The 18,966-nt window shown below is 41.1% G+C and overlaps 1 protein-coding gene across 1 annotated transcript in view; it reads left to right on the forward strand.

The window, feature by feature from the left end:
• The first annotated feature begins 5,823 nt into the window (after positions 1-5,823).
• The window catches only part of LOC111981926 (ubiquitin carboxyl-terminal hydrolase 32), a 29,463-nt gene continuing 16,320 nt past the window's right edge, over positions 5,824-18,966 (forward strand). The window contains exons 1-2 of the mRNA XM_024013418.2: positions 5,824-6,017; positions 10,154-10,281. Coding sequence (XP_023869186.1) covers positions 5,960-6,017; positions 10,154-10,281 — 186 coding nt within the window. The 5' untranslated portion in view covers positions 5,824-5,959. The remainder of the gene's footprint in view (positions 6,018-10,153; positions 10,282-18,966) is intronic.

The raw sequence follows: 18,966 nt of genomic DNA on the forward strand, positions 1-18,966 counted from the left end.
ACATTGTTAATGTTGTAAATTACTATTGTAGCGGGAAACGGATGATTTTTAATGGAATGTCTACATAGGCGTACAGAGGCCCATTATCAGCAACCATCACTCCTGTGTTCCAATGGCACGTTGTGTTAGCTCATCCAAGTTTATCATTTTAAAAGGTTAATTGATCATCAGAAAACCCTTTTGCAATTATGTTAGTACAGCTAAAAACTGTTGTTCTGACTTAAGAAGCAATAAAACTGGCCATCTTTAGACTAGTTGAGTATCTGGAGCATCAGCATTTGTGGGTTCGATTACAGGCTCAAAATGGCCAGAAACAAAGACCTTTCTTCTAGTAGTACCCGCAAAACACCAGTCTCAACGTCAACAGTGAAGAGGTGACTCCGGCATGCTGGCCTTCTAGGCAGAGTTCCTCTGTCCAGTGTCTGTGTTCTTCCATCTTAATATTTTCTTTTTATTGGCCAGTCTGAGATATGGCTTTTTCTTTGCAACTCTGCCTAGAAGGCCAGCATCCCGGAGTCACCTCTTCACTGTTGACGTTGAGACTGGTGTTTTGCGGGTACTATTTAATGAAGCTGACAGTTGAGGACTTGTGAGGTGTCTGATTCTCAAACTAGACACTCTAATGTACTTGTCCTCTTGCTCAGTTGTGCACCGGGGCCTCCCACTCCTCTTTCTATTCTGGTTAGAACCAGTTTGCGCTGTTCTGTGAAGGGAGTAGTACACAGCATTGTACGAGATCTTCAGTTTCTTGGCAATGTCTCCCATGGTATAGCCTTTATTTTTCAGAATAAGAATAGACTGACGAGTTTCAGAAGAACGGTCTTTGTTTCTGGCCATTTTGAGTCTGTAATCGAACCCACAAATGCTGATGCTCCAGATACTCAACTAGTCAAAAGAAGGCMATTTTTWTTGCTTCTTTAATCAGCACAACAGTTTTCAGCTGTGCTAACATAATTGCAAAAGGGTTTTCTAACACAGGAGTGATGGTTGCTGATAATGGGACTCTGACGTTTACAGCTACAAAAGTCGTTTACAACATTAACAATGTCTACACTGTATTTCTGATCAATTTGATGGTATTTTAATGGACAAAATTTGTGCTTTTCTTTCAAAAGCAAGGACTTTTCTAAGTGACCCCATACTTGTGAACGGTAGTATACACTATATATACAAAAGTATGTGGACACCCCTTCAAATTAGGGAATTCGGCTATTTCAGCCACACCCGTTGCGAACGGGTGTATAAAATCGAGCACACTGCCATGCAATCTCTGTAGACAAACATTGGCAATAGAATGCCCTGTACTAAGAGCTCAGTGACTTTCAGCTTGGCACCGTCATAGGATGCCACRTTTCCAACAAGTCAGTTCGTTGAATTTCTGCCCTGCTAGAGCTGCAATGTCCACTGTAAGTGCTGTTATTGTGAAGTGGAAACGTCTAGGAGTAACAACGGCTCAGCCGCGAAGTGGTAGGCCACGCAAGCTTACAGAACAGGACCACAGAGTGCTGAAGCGAGTAAAAATCGTCTGTCATCGGTTGCAACACTCACTACCAAGTTCCAAACTGCCTCTGGAAGCAAAGTCTGCTCAAGAAGTGTTTGTTGGGAGCTTCATTAAATGGGTTTCCATGGCCGAGCAGCCGTGCACACAAGCCTAAGATAACCATGCACAATGCCATGTGGCGGCTGGAGTGGTATAAAGCTCGCCGCCATTGGACTCTGGAGCAAGGGAAACGCGTTCTCTGGAGTGATGAATCATGCTTCACCATCTGGCAGTCCGACGGACCAATCAGGGTTTGGTGGATGCCAGTATAACCCTACCTGCCCGAATGCATAGTGCCAACTGTAAAGTTTTGTGGAGGAGGAATAATGGTCTGGGGCTGTTTTTCATGGTTCAGGCTAGGCCCCTTAGTTCTAGTGAAGGGAAATCTTAATGCTACGGCATACAATGACATTCTATATGATTCTGTGCTTCCAACTTTGTGGCAACAGTTTTGGGAAGGCCCTTTCCTGTTTCAGCATGACAATGTCCCTGTGCATAAAGCGAGGTCCATACAGAAATGGTTTGTAGAGATCTGTGTGGAAGAACCTGACTGGCCTGCACAGAGTCCTGACCTAGACCCCATCGAACACCTTTGGGATGAATTGGAACGACGACTGCGAACCAGGCCTAATCACCCAACATAAGTGCCCGACCTTACTAATGCTCTTGTGGATGAATGGAAGCAAGTCCCTGCAGCAATGTTTCAACATCTAGTAGAAAGCCTTCCTAGAAGTGTGGAGGCTGTTATAGCAGCAAAGGGTGGACCAACTCCATATTAATGCCCAAGATTTTGGAATTAGTTGTTTGACGAGCAGGCCATGTAGTGTATCTTTGAGCTAAGACTGATTCATGTTGTCCTCAAATCAAGGACACCCAGTCTTTCTGAGTGAAGACCACCAGCCCCATTTGTCAGCCAGCTTTCCTCAACAGCTTTGTTATGAAAAGTATTGAACCATGGGCGATGCATTAAGATGAACCGAGTTACAGAGATGAACACTGCAGAACAAGGGACAGACAGATTAGCTACAAAGTCATAATCTGAACAGGTGAACTAAATAGACATTGTTGTTATCTTAATTTCTAACCCTTTCACCCCCAAGTGCTTTGCCTGTGTAAATCTTACAATAGAAAGTGTTGATTTAAGAAATTAGATGTTGAAAGAGGAGATCCACCTTGTAATCGGAGGTTGTGGTCCACCCTGGCTGTTATATGGCTRTCTGTATGTCCTTAGTTTTGTTTACAAGGCTCTAATTGTTTCTTGTGAATGTTACTGGAAGGGATCCTTAGAAAATCGAATGGTTTTTGTGATTGCAGCACACACCCTATCCTTTCTGTCAATGTCAGCAAGACTGCAGTAAGATTCATTGACAGTGTCTCTGGAAGCAGACAGCTCTTAAATCAGGAGTTTCATCTTGGTTTGTTATAGGTGGAACAACTGTTGAGAGTTTCTCTTCAAGACAAGTTTTCCACTGGAACTGGAGCAAATACAGCCCATTAAGCTTTTTTTTATTTTGTTTTTAATACATGTGCTGTCTATATTCTCACATGCATTGCAATGCGCCAGCCTTTTTTTTACGGCACATTTATTTCCACACTAACATCATTTTAACCATTGCTCACTGAAACTCTCCTGTATATGGAAGGTTGTCCAATTCTACAAGTATAAATATGGGCAAGTTTCATAGACCTACATTAAGGCCACTCTTGGACTAAAGTTTTGATTAAGGTTATGATGAGATGGCTAAACTTCATTTTAAGAGGTTTGCATCACCTGTATTTAATCCATAGTTAACTATGTTCTTGAATTCACATTTAAAGGTATTTGATTATTAACAGATAATTTGGCCAAATCCTGGAATCATTTAATCTTGGTCTGTGAAACTGTTCCTACATGTGTTAAGAGGAGTATAAGTACTGTGCCTCTGGGTTACAAGTGTAGACACATTGAGTTTAGGTATGACCCTGAGAGAAGTATCTGGCAGGATTTGCAGAACTAGATTGCTGATATTCCATGCATGCATTATCTGAGTTTAAGGAACTGTGGTGTGCGTTGAAGTGATCTTTTGATATGTATGTATTCATTGCATACTGTGTGTATTGCTGCCTGCTGCAAAGGTGTGTATACAGTCCTCTAGTTAAGAGTGGTCTTAGTGGTTGTTCGTTCCTCACGCTGTCCATGTCTACCCAGAAAGGTCAAATGAAATTATTGTAATGTGTGTACTGAAAACATGGAAATAGTTGTCATTTTATGTATTCTCTCCATTATTTGAATGCCTTCTGCAGTACCTCCAAAACAAATTCTGACAGTTAGCAAGTGTGTCAGCCCATTATTCAGTAATGGGATGGGTTCTTAAAATGAAATAGAACAAAAAAATATTAAATGAGGGCTTTCAAGAATCTTCTTTTGCTTCATGTCAACACTGTAGCTACCATGTTTTTGTACATTAACATTTTACATTGGAAATATTGTTCTCTTCAAAGCTCAGAAAATACGAATATTAAAATGTCTAAAAGTTAAAGACATGTATTAGTGCAGAGCGATGAAACAATTTGTTTCGTTTATTAAACAACTAATTGACAGACGTAAGTTCAATTACTTGAATTCCAAGTAGTCGTTTTTTTAACGCGCCGTTTCTCTAGAGATAATTCACTAGAGAAATGAAATCAAGAACCATATGGGACGCTGCGCTGAAGGGATTTGTCGTTTTTCATTAAGCAAATGTTCAAACTAGTTCAGCACAGAAATATTGTAATTAGCTACAATGACCATAATCCATTGCGTATATTTTCCTGCTTAGATACTCTACGGTCTTTGGTAAAAGTGTATGTTTAGGAACTGCTTATATGCTTACGCATACACCGCAGCTTGCAAGGGGAATGTACGGTACACAACACAACGAGGAGAGAGGGTGATGGAGACAGTTCGTGAAGTATGCCTTATCTACTTTCAAAAACGAGAAATTATTGTCGGACATCTCTGCAGCAGACTTAATAGGATGACTAAATACAGTACAGTTTGGGGAGAACAGAGATAAAGTTAGATGGTTGTCTGGCTGGCTACTACTACCTGCAAACAACCTGGTCTCGCAGCATTTCGTATTATTCTGTATGTAAATACGAACCTTACATTTAGTATGTTACGTTTCATCTGGTGTGTATTAGTTTGGGAATATCCATCATCCATTTCGTATCATATGTTACCAATTGCAAATTGTATGCTATGTTACGAATTAGCCAAAAGTACCATATATTTCTTTAAATTTCTAAACATGTTATCATTCCAATTTGTTCGGACTAACGTTCACTGGCTGGCTAACGTTAACTAGGCTAGGGGTTAAGGTTAGGAATTGGGTTAGATAAAATAGTTAACTAACATTCTAAGTAGTTGCAAAGTACCTACAAAGTTGTAAAGAAGTTTCTAAAATGCTGAAGTTGTCAAGAAGAGATTTGAACACGTAACCTTTGTATTGCTCGACATTCACGTTATACACCCACCCCGACCAACCACCCTACTTTAGTTGCCTTAAGTAACCTTCTGTCTTATGTAACCATACCAAACTTAACATATACTAGTTTGAGAAATTGCATTTACTATGTTACGTATAGTCTGAGACCAGGCTGTGAGCGGAGATTAAATGAGTTTAAGGAATGAAAAATAATAAAGTAGTCAAATAAAACCAAGTAATGTACACAACTGAAATATTTTATTTCATACTAATGTCCTAGTTTTCTATTTGGACCTGACAGAGAATGAAATACTTCAAATGTTTTGGCAATTGAATGTTCACTAATTATTTCATAATGCATTAAATGTAACAAAAACAATCGACATCGATAACCGTGATTATTTTTTWAAATAATTAAACCGAAAYAACCTCAAAAAGCACTAACATGTAAACATTGACATCATTAGTGCCACAGTGCGCACTTTTATGGCTACATACATGAACGTTATTTGGCTTGTGTATGTGACGCAAGCTCCAGCAGAACTCTGCTAGACTGGGTAGCAGTCTTTTTAGTTAACATTCCAGTGGCAGTAGCAAGGAATGGAATGTTAGCTAACTAAACTGCTACCCAGGCTAGGACTCCGCCACGGCACAGTCTAATGCACCACCATTAAGATATTAAACTTGTTTGTACATGACTCTGTGTCCGTTATTATTTGCTAATAAATATTACAATGATTACTAAATAGCTTGTCAGTAAGTATTGAATATGTAAACGCACATTCCTGAAATAATTCAAGGGCCTTGACAGGTGATCACGTGACTCGAGGGGTTGGCGTTGGCAAGGCGCCAGTAGACGCATAGCTGGCTACAKTTTTAGATAGTTTTGACTGCCGTGTATAAGCTAAACGAACAAAGCAGTTCCTAACAACCTGTTTTATTTGTTAAGATGTTGCTATGAAATGAGAAAAACATGGGAGCCAAAGAGTCAAGGATAGGTTTCCTCTCGTACGAAGAGGCCATCAACAGAGGTAACAATTGATCATTTGCTAACCTTGGCTAGCTGTAAACATTAGCGTGATAGACAGCTAGCTAATGAAGGTAAGGCTAGCTAACTGTTGGATGGGTAATGTGTTAACAGTACTAACGTTACTAGCTAGATGGCGAACAACATTGGGGCAGGCAACTAACTAGTTAGATAACCGTGTCAAGTGTACTAAAGTGTAATTCAAATATACCAGGGGTCCAGGTATTAGGCGGTTAGCTAGGTAAATTAACAGGCTACCTAATTAACCCTAAAACCGCTACTGCCCTCTGGATCAGGTAGAGGCCAACGACCGGAAACTAAGAACTAGARCTATCTCCACTTCGGTCAACTAGAAGTAAATTAATGACACCAAGTAGCCGCTGTTTGTTGACATTGTGTGTGCCTGGTGGTACTGTGTGAATGGGCGGATTCGATTATGCTGAGCCGCGGGGCACCAGGCAAAGGCCAGTCACGTCATCGGGCGAAAATGGGAGGGAGGAGCGCCATTCTCAAATCTAACAGTAATTTGTGTAGCTTGGTCATTTTGTCAACAAAGCATCGTCCAGAAACGCATCGTTTCCTAAATCTTTCAATTTTCGAACTATTTTTTATTGGGAAGGCAGATGAAGCGTTTTTATCAAAAACAATAACTTTTGCATGGGATAACACAGAATCCCACTAATGACTACACGTGCTTAATTATGTCACAATTGTTTTGAGCTGACATCGAGGTGGGCTTTGAAAGGGTCTCCTGGCTCATGCCTGGGAGGCAGCCCAGTTCCAAATCAACTTTCAACAGATCTAAAACACACACAGGCCACCCGTGTGAGATTAATTTAACCCCCTCAGTGTTAAAATGTTAAATATTCATGATCCACTATATATACAAAAGTATATGGACACCCCTTGCTCTGGACACCCATTGGCTATTTCAGCCACACCCGTTGCTGACAGGTGTGTAAAATCGAGCACACAGCCATGCAATCTCCATAGACAAACAAGAGCTCAGTGACTTTCAACGTGGCACCTTTCTAACAAGTCAGTTCAACCTGTAGTGCGTTATGTTGAAGTGGAAAACGTCTAGGAGTAACAACTGCTCAGCCGTGAAGTTGTAGGCCACCCAGCTCACAGAACGGGACCGCAGAGTGCTAAAGAGCATAAAAACTGTCTGTCCTCGAGTTCCAAACTGTCTATGGAAGCTACATCAGCACAATAACTGTTTTGTCGGGCACTTCATGAAATAGTTTCCATGGCAGAGCAGCTTCGCACAAGCCTAAGATCGTCATGCGCGATGCAAGCGTCGACTGGAGTGGTGTTAAAGCCGCTGCGTTGGACTCAGTGGAAAGCAGTGGAAACGCAATTCTCTGAAATGATGAAATCACGCTTCACCATCTGGCAGTCCGACGACGAACCTGGGTTTGGCGTGATGCCAGTAGAACGCTACCTGCCCAAATGCATAATGCCAACAGTCTCACGTCAACAGTGACGAGGCGACTCTGGGATGCTGGCCTTCTAGGCGGAGTTGCAAAGAAAAAAGCCATATCTCAGACTGGCCAATAAAAAGAAAAGATTAAGATGGGCAAAAGAACACAGACACTGGACAGAGGAACTCTGCCTAGAAGGCCAGCATCCCAGAGTCGCCTTGTCACTGTAGACGTTGAGACTGGTGTTTTGCGGGTACATTTAATGAAGCTGCCAGTTGAGGACTTGTGGGTGGGCCTATGCCCTCCCATCCCACCCATGGCTGTGCCCCTGCCAGTCATGTAAAATCCATAGATTAGTGCCTAATTAATTTTTTCAATTGATCTATTTCCTTATGAACTAACTCAGTAAAATCACTGAAATTGTAGCGATGTTGCGTACATGTTGCGTTCTTCAGTATAGTTAGCTAACAGCTGACCGAGCTAACGTTAACTAGCAGTATACTGATGTTGGTGTATTTGTCTCTGCCAATACTGTATTGTTGACATTGTGTCTGCCATCTGCTGTGCCAATGTTTCTAGTTATGATATGATATTCAGGCCTAGCCTAGAGCTGGAACTTGTGCAATCAGGGACCTAGAAAAGCCATATACAGTGCATTTGGAAAGTATTCTGACCCCTTGACTTTTTCCACATTTTGTTACGTTATCTTATTCTAAAATTGATTCAATGTTTGTTTTTCCTTATCAATCAACACACAATACCCCTTCATGACATAGCAAAAAGTGTTTCATTCCTCTCTGCAGATCCTCTCAAGCTCTGTCAGGTTGGATTATTTGTTACTTTTATCTTAAGTTTTTGGGGTATTTTCTTAACTGCATTGTTGGATAAGGGCTTGTAAGTAAGCATTTCACTGTTGTATTCGGCCCATGTGACATACAACTTGATGAGTGGCTTCGGGACAAGTTTCTGAATGTCATTGAGTGGCCCAGCCAGAGCCCGGACTTGAACCCGATCGAAAATCTCTGGAGAGAACTGAAAATAGCTGTGCAGCAACACTCAGACTGGCCAATAAAAGATTAAGATGGGCAAAAGAACAGACACTGGACAGATGTTGTGTTGTGCAACTGTGTTGCTGCACAGCTATTTTCAGTTCTCTCCAGAGATTTTCGATCGGGTTCAAGTCCGATCGACTTGGGGCTAGAAGCTGTTTAGAAGCCTCTTGGACCTAGACTTGGCGCTCTGGTACCGCTTGCCACCTGATATAGAGGTCCTGGATGGCAGGAAGCTTGGCCCTGGTGATGTACTAGCAGTATACTGCTAGTATACATCTTCGCCTCCATCCTGTGTTGTCTTGGCTGTGTGCTTAGGGTTGTTGTCCTGTTGGAAGGTGAACCTTTTCCCCAGTCTGAGGTCCTGAGCGCTCTGGAGCAGGTTTTCATCAAGGATCTCTGTACTTTGCTCTGTTCATCTTTGCCTGCATCCTGACTAGTTTCTCAGTCCTTGTCGCTGAAAAACATCCCCACAGCATGATGCTCCCTCCACCATGCTTCACCGTAGGGATGGTGCCAGGTTTCCTACAGAGGTGACACTTGGCATTCAGGCCAAAGAGTTCATTATTGGTTTAATCAGACCAGAGAATCTTGTTTCTCATGGTCTGTCATGTGCTTTTTACTGAGGAGTTGCTTCCGTCTGGCCACTACCATAAAGGCCTAATTGGTGGGGTGATGGGCAGCCAGCTCTAGGAAGAGTCTTGGTGGTTCCAAACTTCTTCCATATAAGAATGATGGAGGCCACTGTGTTCTTGGGGACCTTCAATGCTGCAGAATTTCTTTGGTACCCTTCCCCAGATCTGTGNCCAAACTTCTTCCATATAAGAATGATGGAGGCCACTGTGTTCTTGGGGACCTTCAATGCTGCAGAATTTCTTTGGTACCCTTCCCCAGATCTGTGCCTCGACACAATCCTGTCTCGGAGCTCTATGGACAATCCCGTCAACTTCATGGCTTGGTTTTTGCTGTATCATGTGCTGTCAACTGTGGGACCTTATTTAGACGTGTGCCTTTCCAAATCATGTCCAATCAATTGAATTTACAACAGGTGGACTCCAAGTTGTAGAAACATCTCAAGGATGATCAATGCAAACAGGATGCTCCCGATYTCAATTAAGTCTCATAGCAAAGGKTCTGAATACTTTTGTAAATTAGCTATGTTTTTTTATTTGTAATACATTTGCAAAAATGAATAAAAACCAGTTTTTGCTTTGTCACAATAGAGTATTGTGTGACGATTGCTGAGGATTTTTATTTAATTAATTTTAGAGTAAGGCTGTAACAAAATGTGGAAAACGTAAATGGGTCTGAATACTTTCCAAAGGCACTGTAGCTAACAGCTGACGAAGTTAACTAGCAGATACTGCTGTTGTTGATGATGATGATGGTGGTGTATGTGTGTCTGCCAGTTCCCTATTGTAGTGCTGAGCACTTGCAAGCATTTCTAAATCTGGCTGGGTGGCAGACATATACCTTCCCGCAATTACTGATTAGTTATGATAGTTGCTATGGTAATACAATTTAATAGCTTTTGTGGTTGTGGGTTTGGTTTAGACTGCCTAAGATTGTATTGGTGACCATGGTTTAATGCTCTGCCTGACCATACAGTCCATGTTTTAATTCACAGAAAAGCTTCTTCACAATCTCTGTGTCTCTATCCCTCCCAGTAACTAATGTGGAGCTCCAGCGTCTGAAGGATGCCTTCCGGAGGACCAGTGGCCTGTCCTGTTACATGAGCCAGCAGTGCTTCCTCAGGGAGGTGCTGGGAGACGTCGTACCACCCAGGATTGCTGAGGTGAGCCTTGTTCAACAGACAGACGGCCCCACATGAGGTCTGATGGGAGAGTCTCCATGTCATTTCCGCAAGCCATGACATCCACCATTTCAGATTGTTCTGACATCGTTTCTGTAGTTAGAAACAGATAAGAGGAGCATTCCTGCCAGAGGTCTTCACGGATCCACCTGTACCCGAGACCACCTTTCCGGATCTAGAATTCTATGTCACAAGTCGGTTTGCACATTTTGGGGAATATTCAGAGGTGGAAACTTTCTGTGGGATTTAACGGGAATTTATGCAAATTAATATTAATACCATTTAAATGTAGATGTATTTTGCATTGAATATATTTACCTTATCATATGGAGASAGAAACAAACCTTTTTATCTTATCATAAGTAGACATAATTGCAAATTATAAAATCCTTCCAATAKAATTTTTTTTTTGAACTTTAATTAAATTAGTTGACTCTTCACATGGGATGATTTCACTGAACAACAAAAGGGAATATTGAATGATCCCCACTGATCCATCGCATCTGCCGATATTGACTGCCTCATCGAGGATCCCAAAAACGTTTTCAACAAACATCTGTAAAATGATAGTCTAGAAACTAAAGCTTTGGTTGTCTTCCTCTCAGGCTTCYATTTCTTCTCCCTGGACCTCCTCAATGTYCACCTCTTGAACATCAGACTCTGAGGCCTCATCTTCACTGTCACTTTCCAACCCTGTTGAGGATGGCTCATTGTCAGGCTCAAAAAGCCCAAAAATTTGCTYGGATGGCCACCAATTTTTCAACCCATGTATTGGTCAGCCTGTTGYGTGCTTTGGTGTGTGTGTTCCCAAACAAGGACCTTTTGCGTTCTGAGGCGGCTGATGTTTGTGGAATTTGGAGAATGATTGATTGAGGCAACAGGGGAAGGCACCTCAGATCCACAAAGTCCCTTCCACCAGGTGRCTGATGAGATATGTTGGCACGACTGCCATATTGCATCTCCATCCAAAAGCCCTTGCTTAGAAGTGTACTTCGCCAGACTRCCAATAACCTTGCCCTCTTCCAGGCCAAGGTGGCGAGACACGATAGGCCTTGTTGATCTCTGCACCAGACAGGATGCTCTTGCCAGCATACTTGGGGTCCAACATGTACACTGCGGCGTGTATGGGCTTCAGGCAGAAGTCTTCACGCTTTTTGATGTATTTCAGTACTGCAGTTTCCTCTGCTTGGAGCAACAGTGAAGTGGGMAGGGCAGTRYGGATTTCTTCTCTTACATCTGCAAGCAGAGTCTGAACATCAGACAGGATGGCATTGTCTCCCTCAATCTGTGCAATGGCTACTGCTATAGGTTTCAGGAGTTTCAGGCTGCTTACCACTCTTTCCCAAAATACATCATCCACAAGGATTCTCTGATGAGGCTGTTCCACTATCGGAGACTGTGATATGCCATTTCTTGGAGAGACTCCCCCCCCCCCCCCCAGAGACTGTGAACATGATCATGACAACACCACCCCAACGGGTGTTGCTGGGCAGCTTCAATGTGGTGTTCTTGTTCTTCTCACTTCAAATCGAACATTATTTGTCACATGCACCGAATACAACAAGTGTAGACTTTACCGTGAATGCTTACTTCCAAGCCCTTAACCAACAGTGCAGTTCAGAAGAGTTCAAATAATTTACCAAGTAGACTAAAGTAAAAGTAACACAATAATGAGGCATATTACAGGGGCACGGTACCGAGTCAGCGGGGGTACAGGTTAGTTGAGGTAATTTGTACATGTAGGTGGGGTGAAGTGACTATGCATAGATAATAAAACAGCGAGTAGCAGCAGTGTACAAAGGAGGGGGGGTGGGGGGGTCATCAAATGTAAATTGTCGGTGGCGATTTTATTAATTGTTCAGCAGTCTTTGCTTGGTGAGATTGCTGCTATAACTACATGACCTTCACATACTTTTACCATTTCCTTGCTCTCTTGTGAGGTATCCATTGTTTTCAGTGCCATGATGTCCTTGAGGAGCAGATTCAACGCATTAGCAGCACAGCCAATGGGTATGATGTAGGGTAGGTAGGACTACTCCATTTAGACCAAGCAGCTTCATGTTCGCGAGCATTGTCTGTCACCAGTCAAATACCTTCTGTGTTCCAAGGTCATTGATGACTGCCGTCAGCTCATCTGCAATGTAGAGACTGTGTGTGCTTATGCTCTTGTAAAATACTGTTTGAAAGGGTGGAGATACTGTTTAGTTAATTATTCCTTGCCCGAAAACATTCGACCACCAATCAGAGATTGCAATACAGTCTGCTTTCTCTATGATTTTCTTGACCTTCACTTGAACTCTGTTGAACTCTGCATCCAGCAAATGAGTAGATAAAGCATGTCTGGTTGGAGGGGTGTATGCTGGGCGAAGAATATTCAGAAATCTCTTCTAATACACATTGCCTGTGAGCATCAGAGGTGAACCAGATGCATACACAGCTCGAGCAAGACATTCATCAGCATTTCTCTGACTATGTTCCTCCATTCAGTCAAAAAAACTTCTGATTCCAGAAGGACCATAAGCTGTTGCTATCGATAAGGTGTCTGATTCATCATTTTCACCTCAAATAGAGGTAGAGGGACATTTGTCAGAGATTGCTTATTGTGAGCGCTGAGGGWACTTTATGCACTTGGCCAGATGATTCTGCCTCTTTGTTGCATTCTTCACATATGATTTGGCACAGTATTTGAAAATGTACACAGCTTTTCCTTCTACATTAGCTGCAGTGAAATGTCTCCACACATCAGTTAGTGCCCGTGGCATTTTCCTGTAAAGATTTGAAAAAATGAGTTTAAAAAAACAACATACAATTCCATGTAGTTAAATTAAACAACTCCTTTGTAAGATAAATGTTTAAAAAATTAAACATGTATGGAAACAGGGGAATTAACACTCCTCAGTTAGCAGGCTCAAGCAAGCTAAAACCCACATGGTAGCAAAAACTAACTAGCAGAAATTGTTAACAAGTTAGAAATGATTTAAACACACTTTGCTGTAGGCTACTATTTACTAGTTAACAAAAAATCATGTATGTCGTATCAAATAAATTCACCCCACCCACTTGTAATCAAAACTTAACAGAATGCATGTAGTCCTTGGCTCAGACAGTGTAGTTGTGTGGGCTCAATAGCATCTCATTAGTGTGCAAGATCTTGAGAATCAGCTGTACATGTGATGGAAGAGTGCACTGCGAATGTGATGGAAGAATGCACTGTGCATGCAGAGGGTTGCGATTCCATTGAATTGGGGATAGTTTACCAAAATATGCCACAAGACCTAAAATTGCCTTATGTGTATCTCACAAAAAAGGGTCGMTAACTTTTTTTGATGAATTTAAGCAAAACCGCCCAAATTCCAGGACTTAAATTTCCGGACATTTTCCATGGGAAGTTATCGGAARGTTTCCGACCCTTCTGGTTTGGATCTGATATAATTGTGACAGGTATCGGCTATGTGTMATTTTAACTGACTTGTCTGGAAGGCCGAACATGACTGCTGCAGTAGAGAGCGAGACATTTTATAATTTATGCTGATGGTTTTGCTTTTCACGAGAGTGGAAAGTCAAAAGTTTGGACACACCTACCCATTCCAGGGTTTTTCTTTATTTTTGCTATTTTCTACATTGTATAATAATAGTGAAGACATCAAAACAATAAGATAACACATGGAATCATGTAGTATCCAAAAAAGTGTTAAACAAATCAAAATATATTTTATATTTGAGATTCTTCAAAGTAGCCACCCWTCGCCTTGATGATAGCTTTGCACACTCTTGGCATTCTCTCAACCAGCTTCATGAGGTAGCATTTCCATTAACAGGTGTGCCTTGCTAAAAGTTAAACAGCRGAATTTTTTTTCTTAATGTGTTTGAGCCAATCAGAAGAGAGCCCTATTTGGTAAAAGACCAAGTCCATATTATGGCAACAACAGCTCAAATAAGCAAAGAGAAACAACAATCCATCATTACTTTAAGACATAGACAGTCAATGTGGWAAATTTCTTTGAAAGTTTCTTCAAGTGCAGTCGCAAAAACTAAACACAATGATGAAACTGGCTCTCATTAGGACCGCCACAGGAAAGGAAGACCCAGAGTTAACTCTGCTGCGGAGGATAAGTTTATTAGAGTTAACTGCACCTCAGATTGCAGCCCAAATAAATSTTTCACAGAATTCAWGTAACAGACACATCTCAACATCAACTGTTCAGAGGAGACTGTGTGATTCAGGCCTTCATGGTCGAWTTGCTGCAAAAAAGGACACCAATAATAAGACTTGCTTGGGCCAAGAAACATGAGCAATGGACATTAGACCGGTGGTAATCTGTCCTTTGTTCTGATGAGTCCAAATTAGATTTTTGGTTCCAACTGCCGTGTCTTTGTGAGACGCATAGTAGGTGAACGGATGGTGTGGGGGTGCTTTGCTGGTGACATGGTCTGTGATTTATTTTGAATTCAAGGCACACTTAACCAGCGTGGCTACCACAGCATTCTGCAGCAATATGCCATCCCATCTGGTTTGCGCTTAGTGAGACTATCATTTGTTTTTCTACAGGACAATGACCCAAGACACCCCTCCTGGCTTTTTATGGGCTATTTGACCATGGAGAGTGATGGAGTGTTGCATCAGATGACCTGGCCTCCACAATCACCCGACCTCAACCCAATTGAGATGGTTTGGGATGAGTTGGACTGCAGAGTGAAGGAAAAGCAGCCAACAAGTGCTCAGCATATGTGAGAACTCCATCAAGACTKTTGGGAAAGCATTCCTCATGAAGCTGGTTGAGAAAATCCCAAGAGTGTCCAAAGTTGTCATCAAGGCAAAGGGTGGCTACTTTGAAGAAATCAAAAATCGGTTTAGATTTGTTTAACACTTTTGGTTACTAYATGATTCCATATGTGTTATTTCATAGTTTTGATGTTTTCACTATTATTCTACAATGTAGAAAATAGTAAAAATAAAGAAAAACCCTGGAATGAGTAGGTGTTGCCAATCTTTTGACTGGTACTGTAGATTGGCAATAGGCCACAGCCATATAGCCTCGACTCCATGTGTGKCAAAAGTTAATAGATATCTAGTAAATGGAAGATGGAATTAAAAATACGAAATTGAAGGTTAAAGGTGAAGGATAGGCGTCTCTAGTAACCRAACGAATAGAACRACCGACAAGCTGGCTTGGGTAGCAACCCTAGATTTGTGTTGGGACTACATCTTGTGGAAGGATGAAATAGTATTAATCAAAATAAGGTTATTAATGAAAATATGTCAGTCATTATTTTAATACGTTGGTAACCCGTTGTATTAAAGTGATAATGCCCTCGAAGCCGGTGTTTGGAGGATATATTAGCACGGGTTGCCTAACAACACCTGTGCCAATATCCTCCAAACACCGGCTTCGAGGGCATTATCACTCAACTGTAGGATGAGAAAGTGTATGCACTGCAGCCTCAGTTATCCTAGCTAGCTAACCTTAGCTAATTTAACTAGCTTCTCCCAGTTTGATGCAGTCWAATGTACTATGTATTCATATTTGATAATAAATAACCTAGCTATGGCAACTATTAGTCTACTATAGCGTGAGTTGGCTTGGTTGGTTGCTGTCTCTCCCTCCTCCTTTTTGGACACGTGAAGACCTCTAATTYTTGCAACATTATTATGCTGTAATGTTATTTGATCTCCTGAGAAATTAAGCTAATTGATTGCACCCATATCGGCCATTTTTAATTTATAGGATTCACATAATATTCAATAAATATAGTACTTAACATCCGATTTGGACCAAACCTTTTTTTTTTTTTTTGACATGAGGAATCCAAAGTTCCAAAAGCCACCCACAAATCCCACCATAACAACCAGTATACAGTATCAGTTCTTTATGTCTGACAAGCMGTATGGAGCTGTGGCTTGGGAGTATTGCTTCTTCATCCTTTGTAATGTATTCCTTGTTAATCTGATGTTTTTCCCCCTGTTCAAAGAAATGAGTCATTAAAGTTAGGTTTATGGCCCACATACAACCTGATATTACCAAATTCTGACCACTAGATGGTGCAGTTCCTGTCATTAGGTGAAAGTAAAAAAAAATATATATCCATATCTCTGTGTCCAGTATGAAGGAAGTTGAGGTAGTTTTGCGATCCAACACTAACTAGCCTYACCCATAGACTTTCAGTCATTGAGCTATCTGCTAGCATGAAGTAACCCTTTAATGGTGCAGATGATGCTTGTTTTGGAACATAACGTGTCCTCTCTATTTGGCCAAGAAAAGAACCTTGCTGGATAACTTGGATGCATGAATTTCACCTTTTACRTCCATGTTATCATCCACAATTCCAATCTAGTATTCATCATAGCAGCAAACTAGAAAATTAGATGCTCGCACATTCACCGTTTTATATCTATGGATTTTCCGAGGACTAAGTCAAATTTAATGGCATAATCTGTGTCAGTATCTAGGTTTCCATTCAATTTTGGACAGATTTTCATGCAAATATTTTAAAATCTGCATAAAACAATGTGCATTTTCCCACCATATATTTTTCCATAACTCACTTATTRTGGATAAAAGTTGGCATTTTTGACGTAGTGCACATAAAATAACTTTTGCGGTTAAATTACTATGTACTGAATGTAAAATACAAGTTAAATGGGTTTCATCGCATTTAATGCTACTGATGGTTTTGGCACAAACTGTTGCGTTATATAGCAAACGTGCCCACTCTGGTCTTGCCACTTGCGCTCTAGCCAACAGCTCGCAGATACAGGCTACCTATATTGAAAATATTATGCATATACCGATATAATTTGTATTTGTCAAAAGGCAGCCAAGCATCGATCATCGTCACTAGAATAAGACCCTCACTTTTTAAAGGAGCATCAAGCACATCAAATGCACTTTCACCACCCTGTGAARTTCATAATTTATTTAATCTGTAGCCTAATAAACTGCATGGTTTCCCGAGTMATAGTGGGAGGACCACACAAGTTTACTTCGAAATGATGGTTATTATATCAATATTTGCGCATTTCCACTGCCATTTCTCACATAAGAAATTTTACCGACACCATGTCAAATGAACAAATTGTCTGTCGGCATATAGGAAATTGTACTGGCGTATCCTGTTTCCATCAGCCCGGTCGYGACTTTTTTCATTCGTCAGGTAATTTATCCGCATGAAGTGGTTGGATAGAAACCTGGTTACTGGAAACTCTGCACCTATGAAGCTTTTGTAGAGTGGAACAAAGTGATGGAAGCTGCAGGGTCCTGGCAGAGTCATTGTGTTCGCATATCTTTCCCTGAGTTCTATGTGCAAATTTTCCATGTCCTGTTCTATGAAAAACACTTTCACATCACATCTATGCACCACACCATCCCACAAATGCATGGCAGTACTTGTCCACCTTTACTGCATTTAACATTAGTGCCATTTTGATGTATTGTACATGCACACAGAATGTGTTCCAGATGAGCCGACTGCCACACAATGCTTCGGACAGACTGCAGTTTCTTTTTGAAAGCTGCATACAGTTCTTTAAGGTTGCACAGAATGACTATTGTCTGCTCATGAATTTTGAATTTGACAAAATCCTTTTTTCCTGGCATAAGTCTACTATATACATCGTCATTGTAGAATCTAATTACCAAATCCTCAACTGGAAAATCATTGCCAAAGAGTGTTCTGCTTTGGCAACTCCATGATACCTTTCTCTGAAGCCAGTTTTCTTGTTGCCCTTATGTAAACACTGACATTAAAGACCTCTTTTAGTTTTGACTATAGACCATGATGGTGGAGCCATTTATTAATGTGTCTTTTACTTTCTGCTGGATAATTCTTTTTGAATTAAGATCTGTCAAGATCTGCTCTGAGGTGCCAGTTCCTCAGGAGATACATTGACAGCTTGAGCAGCCTGCTGATGTATGGTGTATTGTGCATCTTTGAACTTGATCTGCACATGAAGATTTATTTTTGCGCAGGATACCTTGGAATGAGATGCCTCTCCTTTGAGCTGTAGTGGACTTAACACCAATGTCACTTAAACTGGAGTCAAGACAGGACTTCATTCTTTTAGCAGCCTGTTCACTGTCAACATCATGACCAGATGAATTATGTGGATCTCCATTGTCACTTTTCATTGAAAGCAATGCGACATCATGGACGCAATTTAATTCCAGGGATGACATGCTCACTGAACATTCCCTTAATTCTTAGCTACCTCCACATTTACTTCTGAGTGATCTATTTACTGCTTTCTAGTGATTATTAAATGGATCACAACAGTTTCTTTGGAAGTCTGAGTAGATAATCAATAGCTTTTGCAAATTGTGTGGTCATCCTTAAGTCAAACCTGTCCTCCATGAAAACAATTTTAGTTTGTACTCTTAGCTACCTCATGCTTCAAACTAACTGCCCTTGAATAGTCCATTGAATGGCAACTCTGAGGTATTTCCCTATGGTGCAATTCTCATTAAGGGGTTTCCTACTAGCCCAAAACGTTGGCGCAATTGGCAAGTGACTGAAATGCTGAGCATGACAACCCTATTAAAAAAAGAGAACCAATTAGGACATTTACCATTAGAAACCGTTAAACCTACGCAATACACCATTATATAAACAATTAAGCCTTCACCAATAGAAACTATTGCAAAACACAATGTGCTTTGGGGATATTTACCT

The sequence above is a fragment of the Salvelinus sp. IW2-2015 genome, linkage group LG20, assembly GCF_002910315.2.
Source record: "Salvelinus sp. IW2-2015 linkage group LG20, ASM291031v2, whole genome shotgun sequence".
NCBI lineage: Eukaryota > Metazoa > Chordata > Actinopteri > Salmoniformes > Salmonidae > Salvelinus > Salvelinus sp. IW2-2015.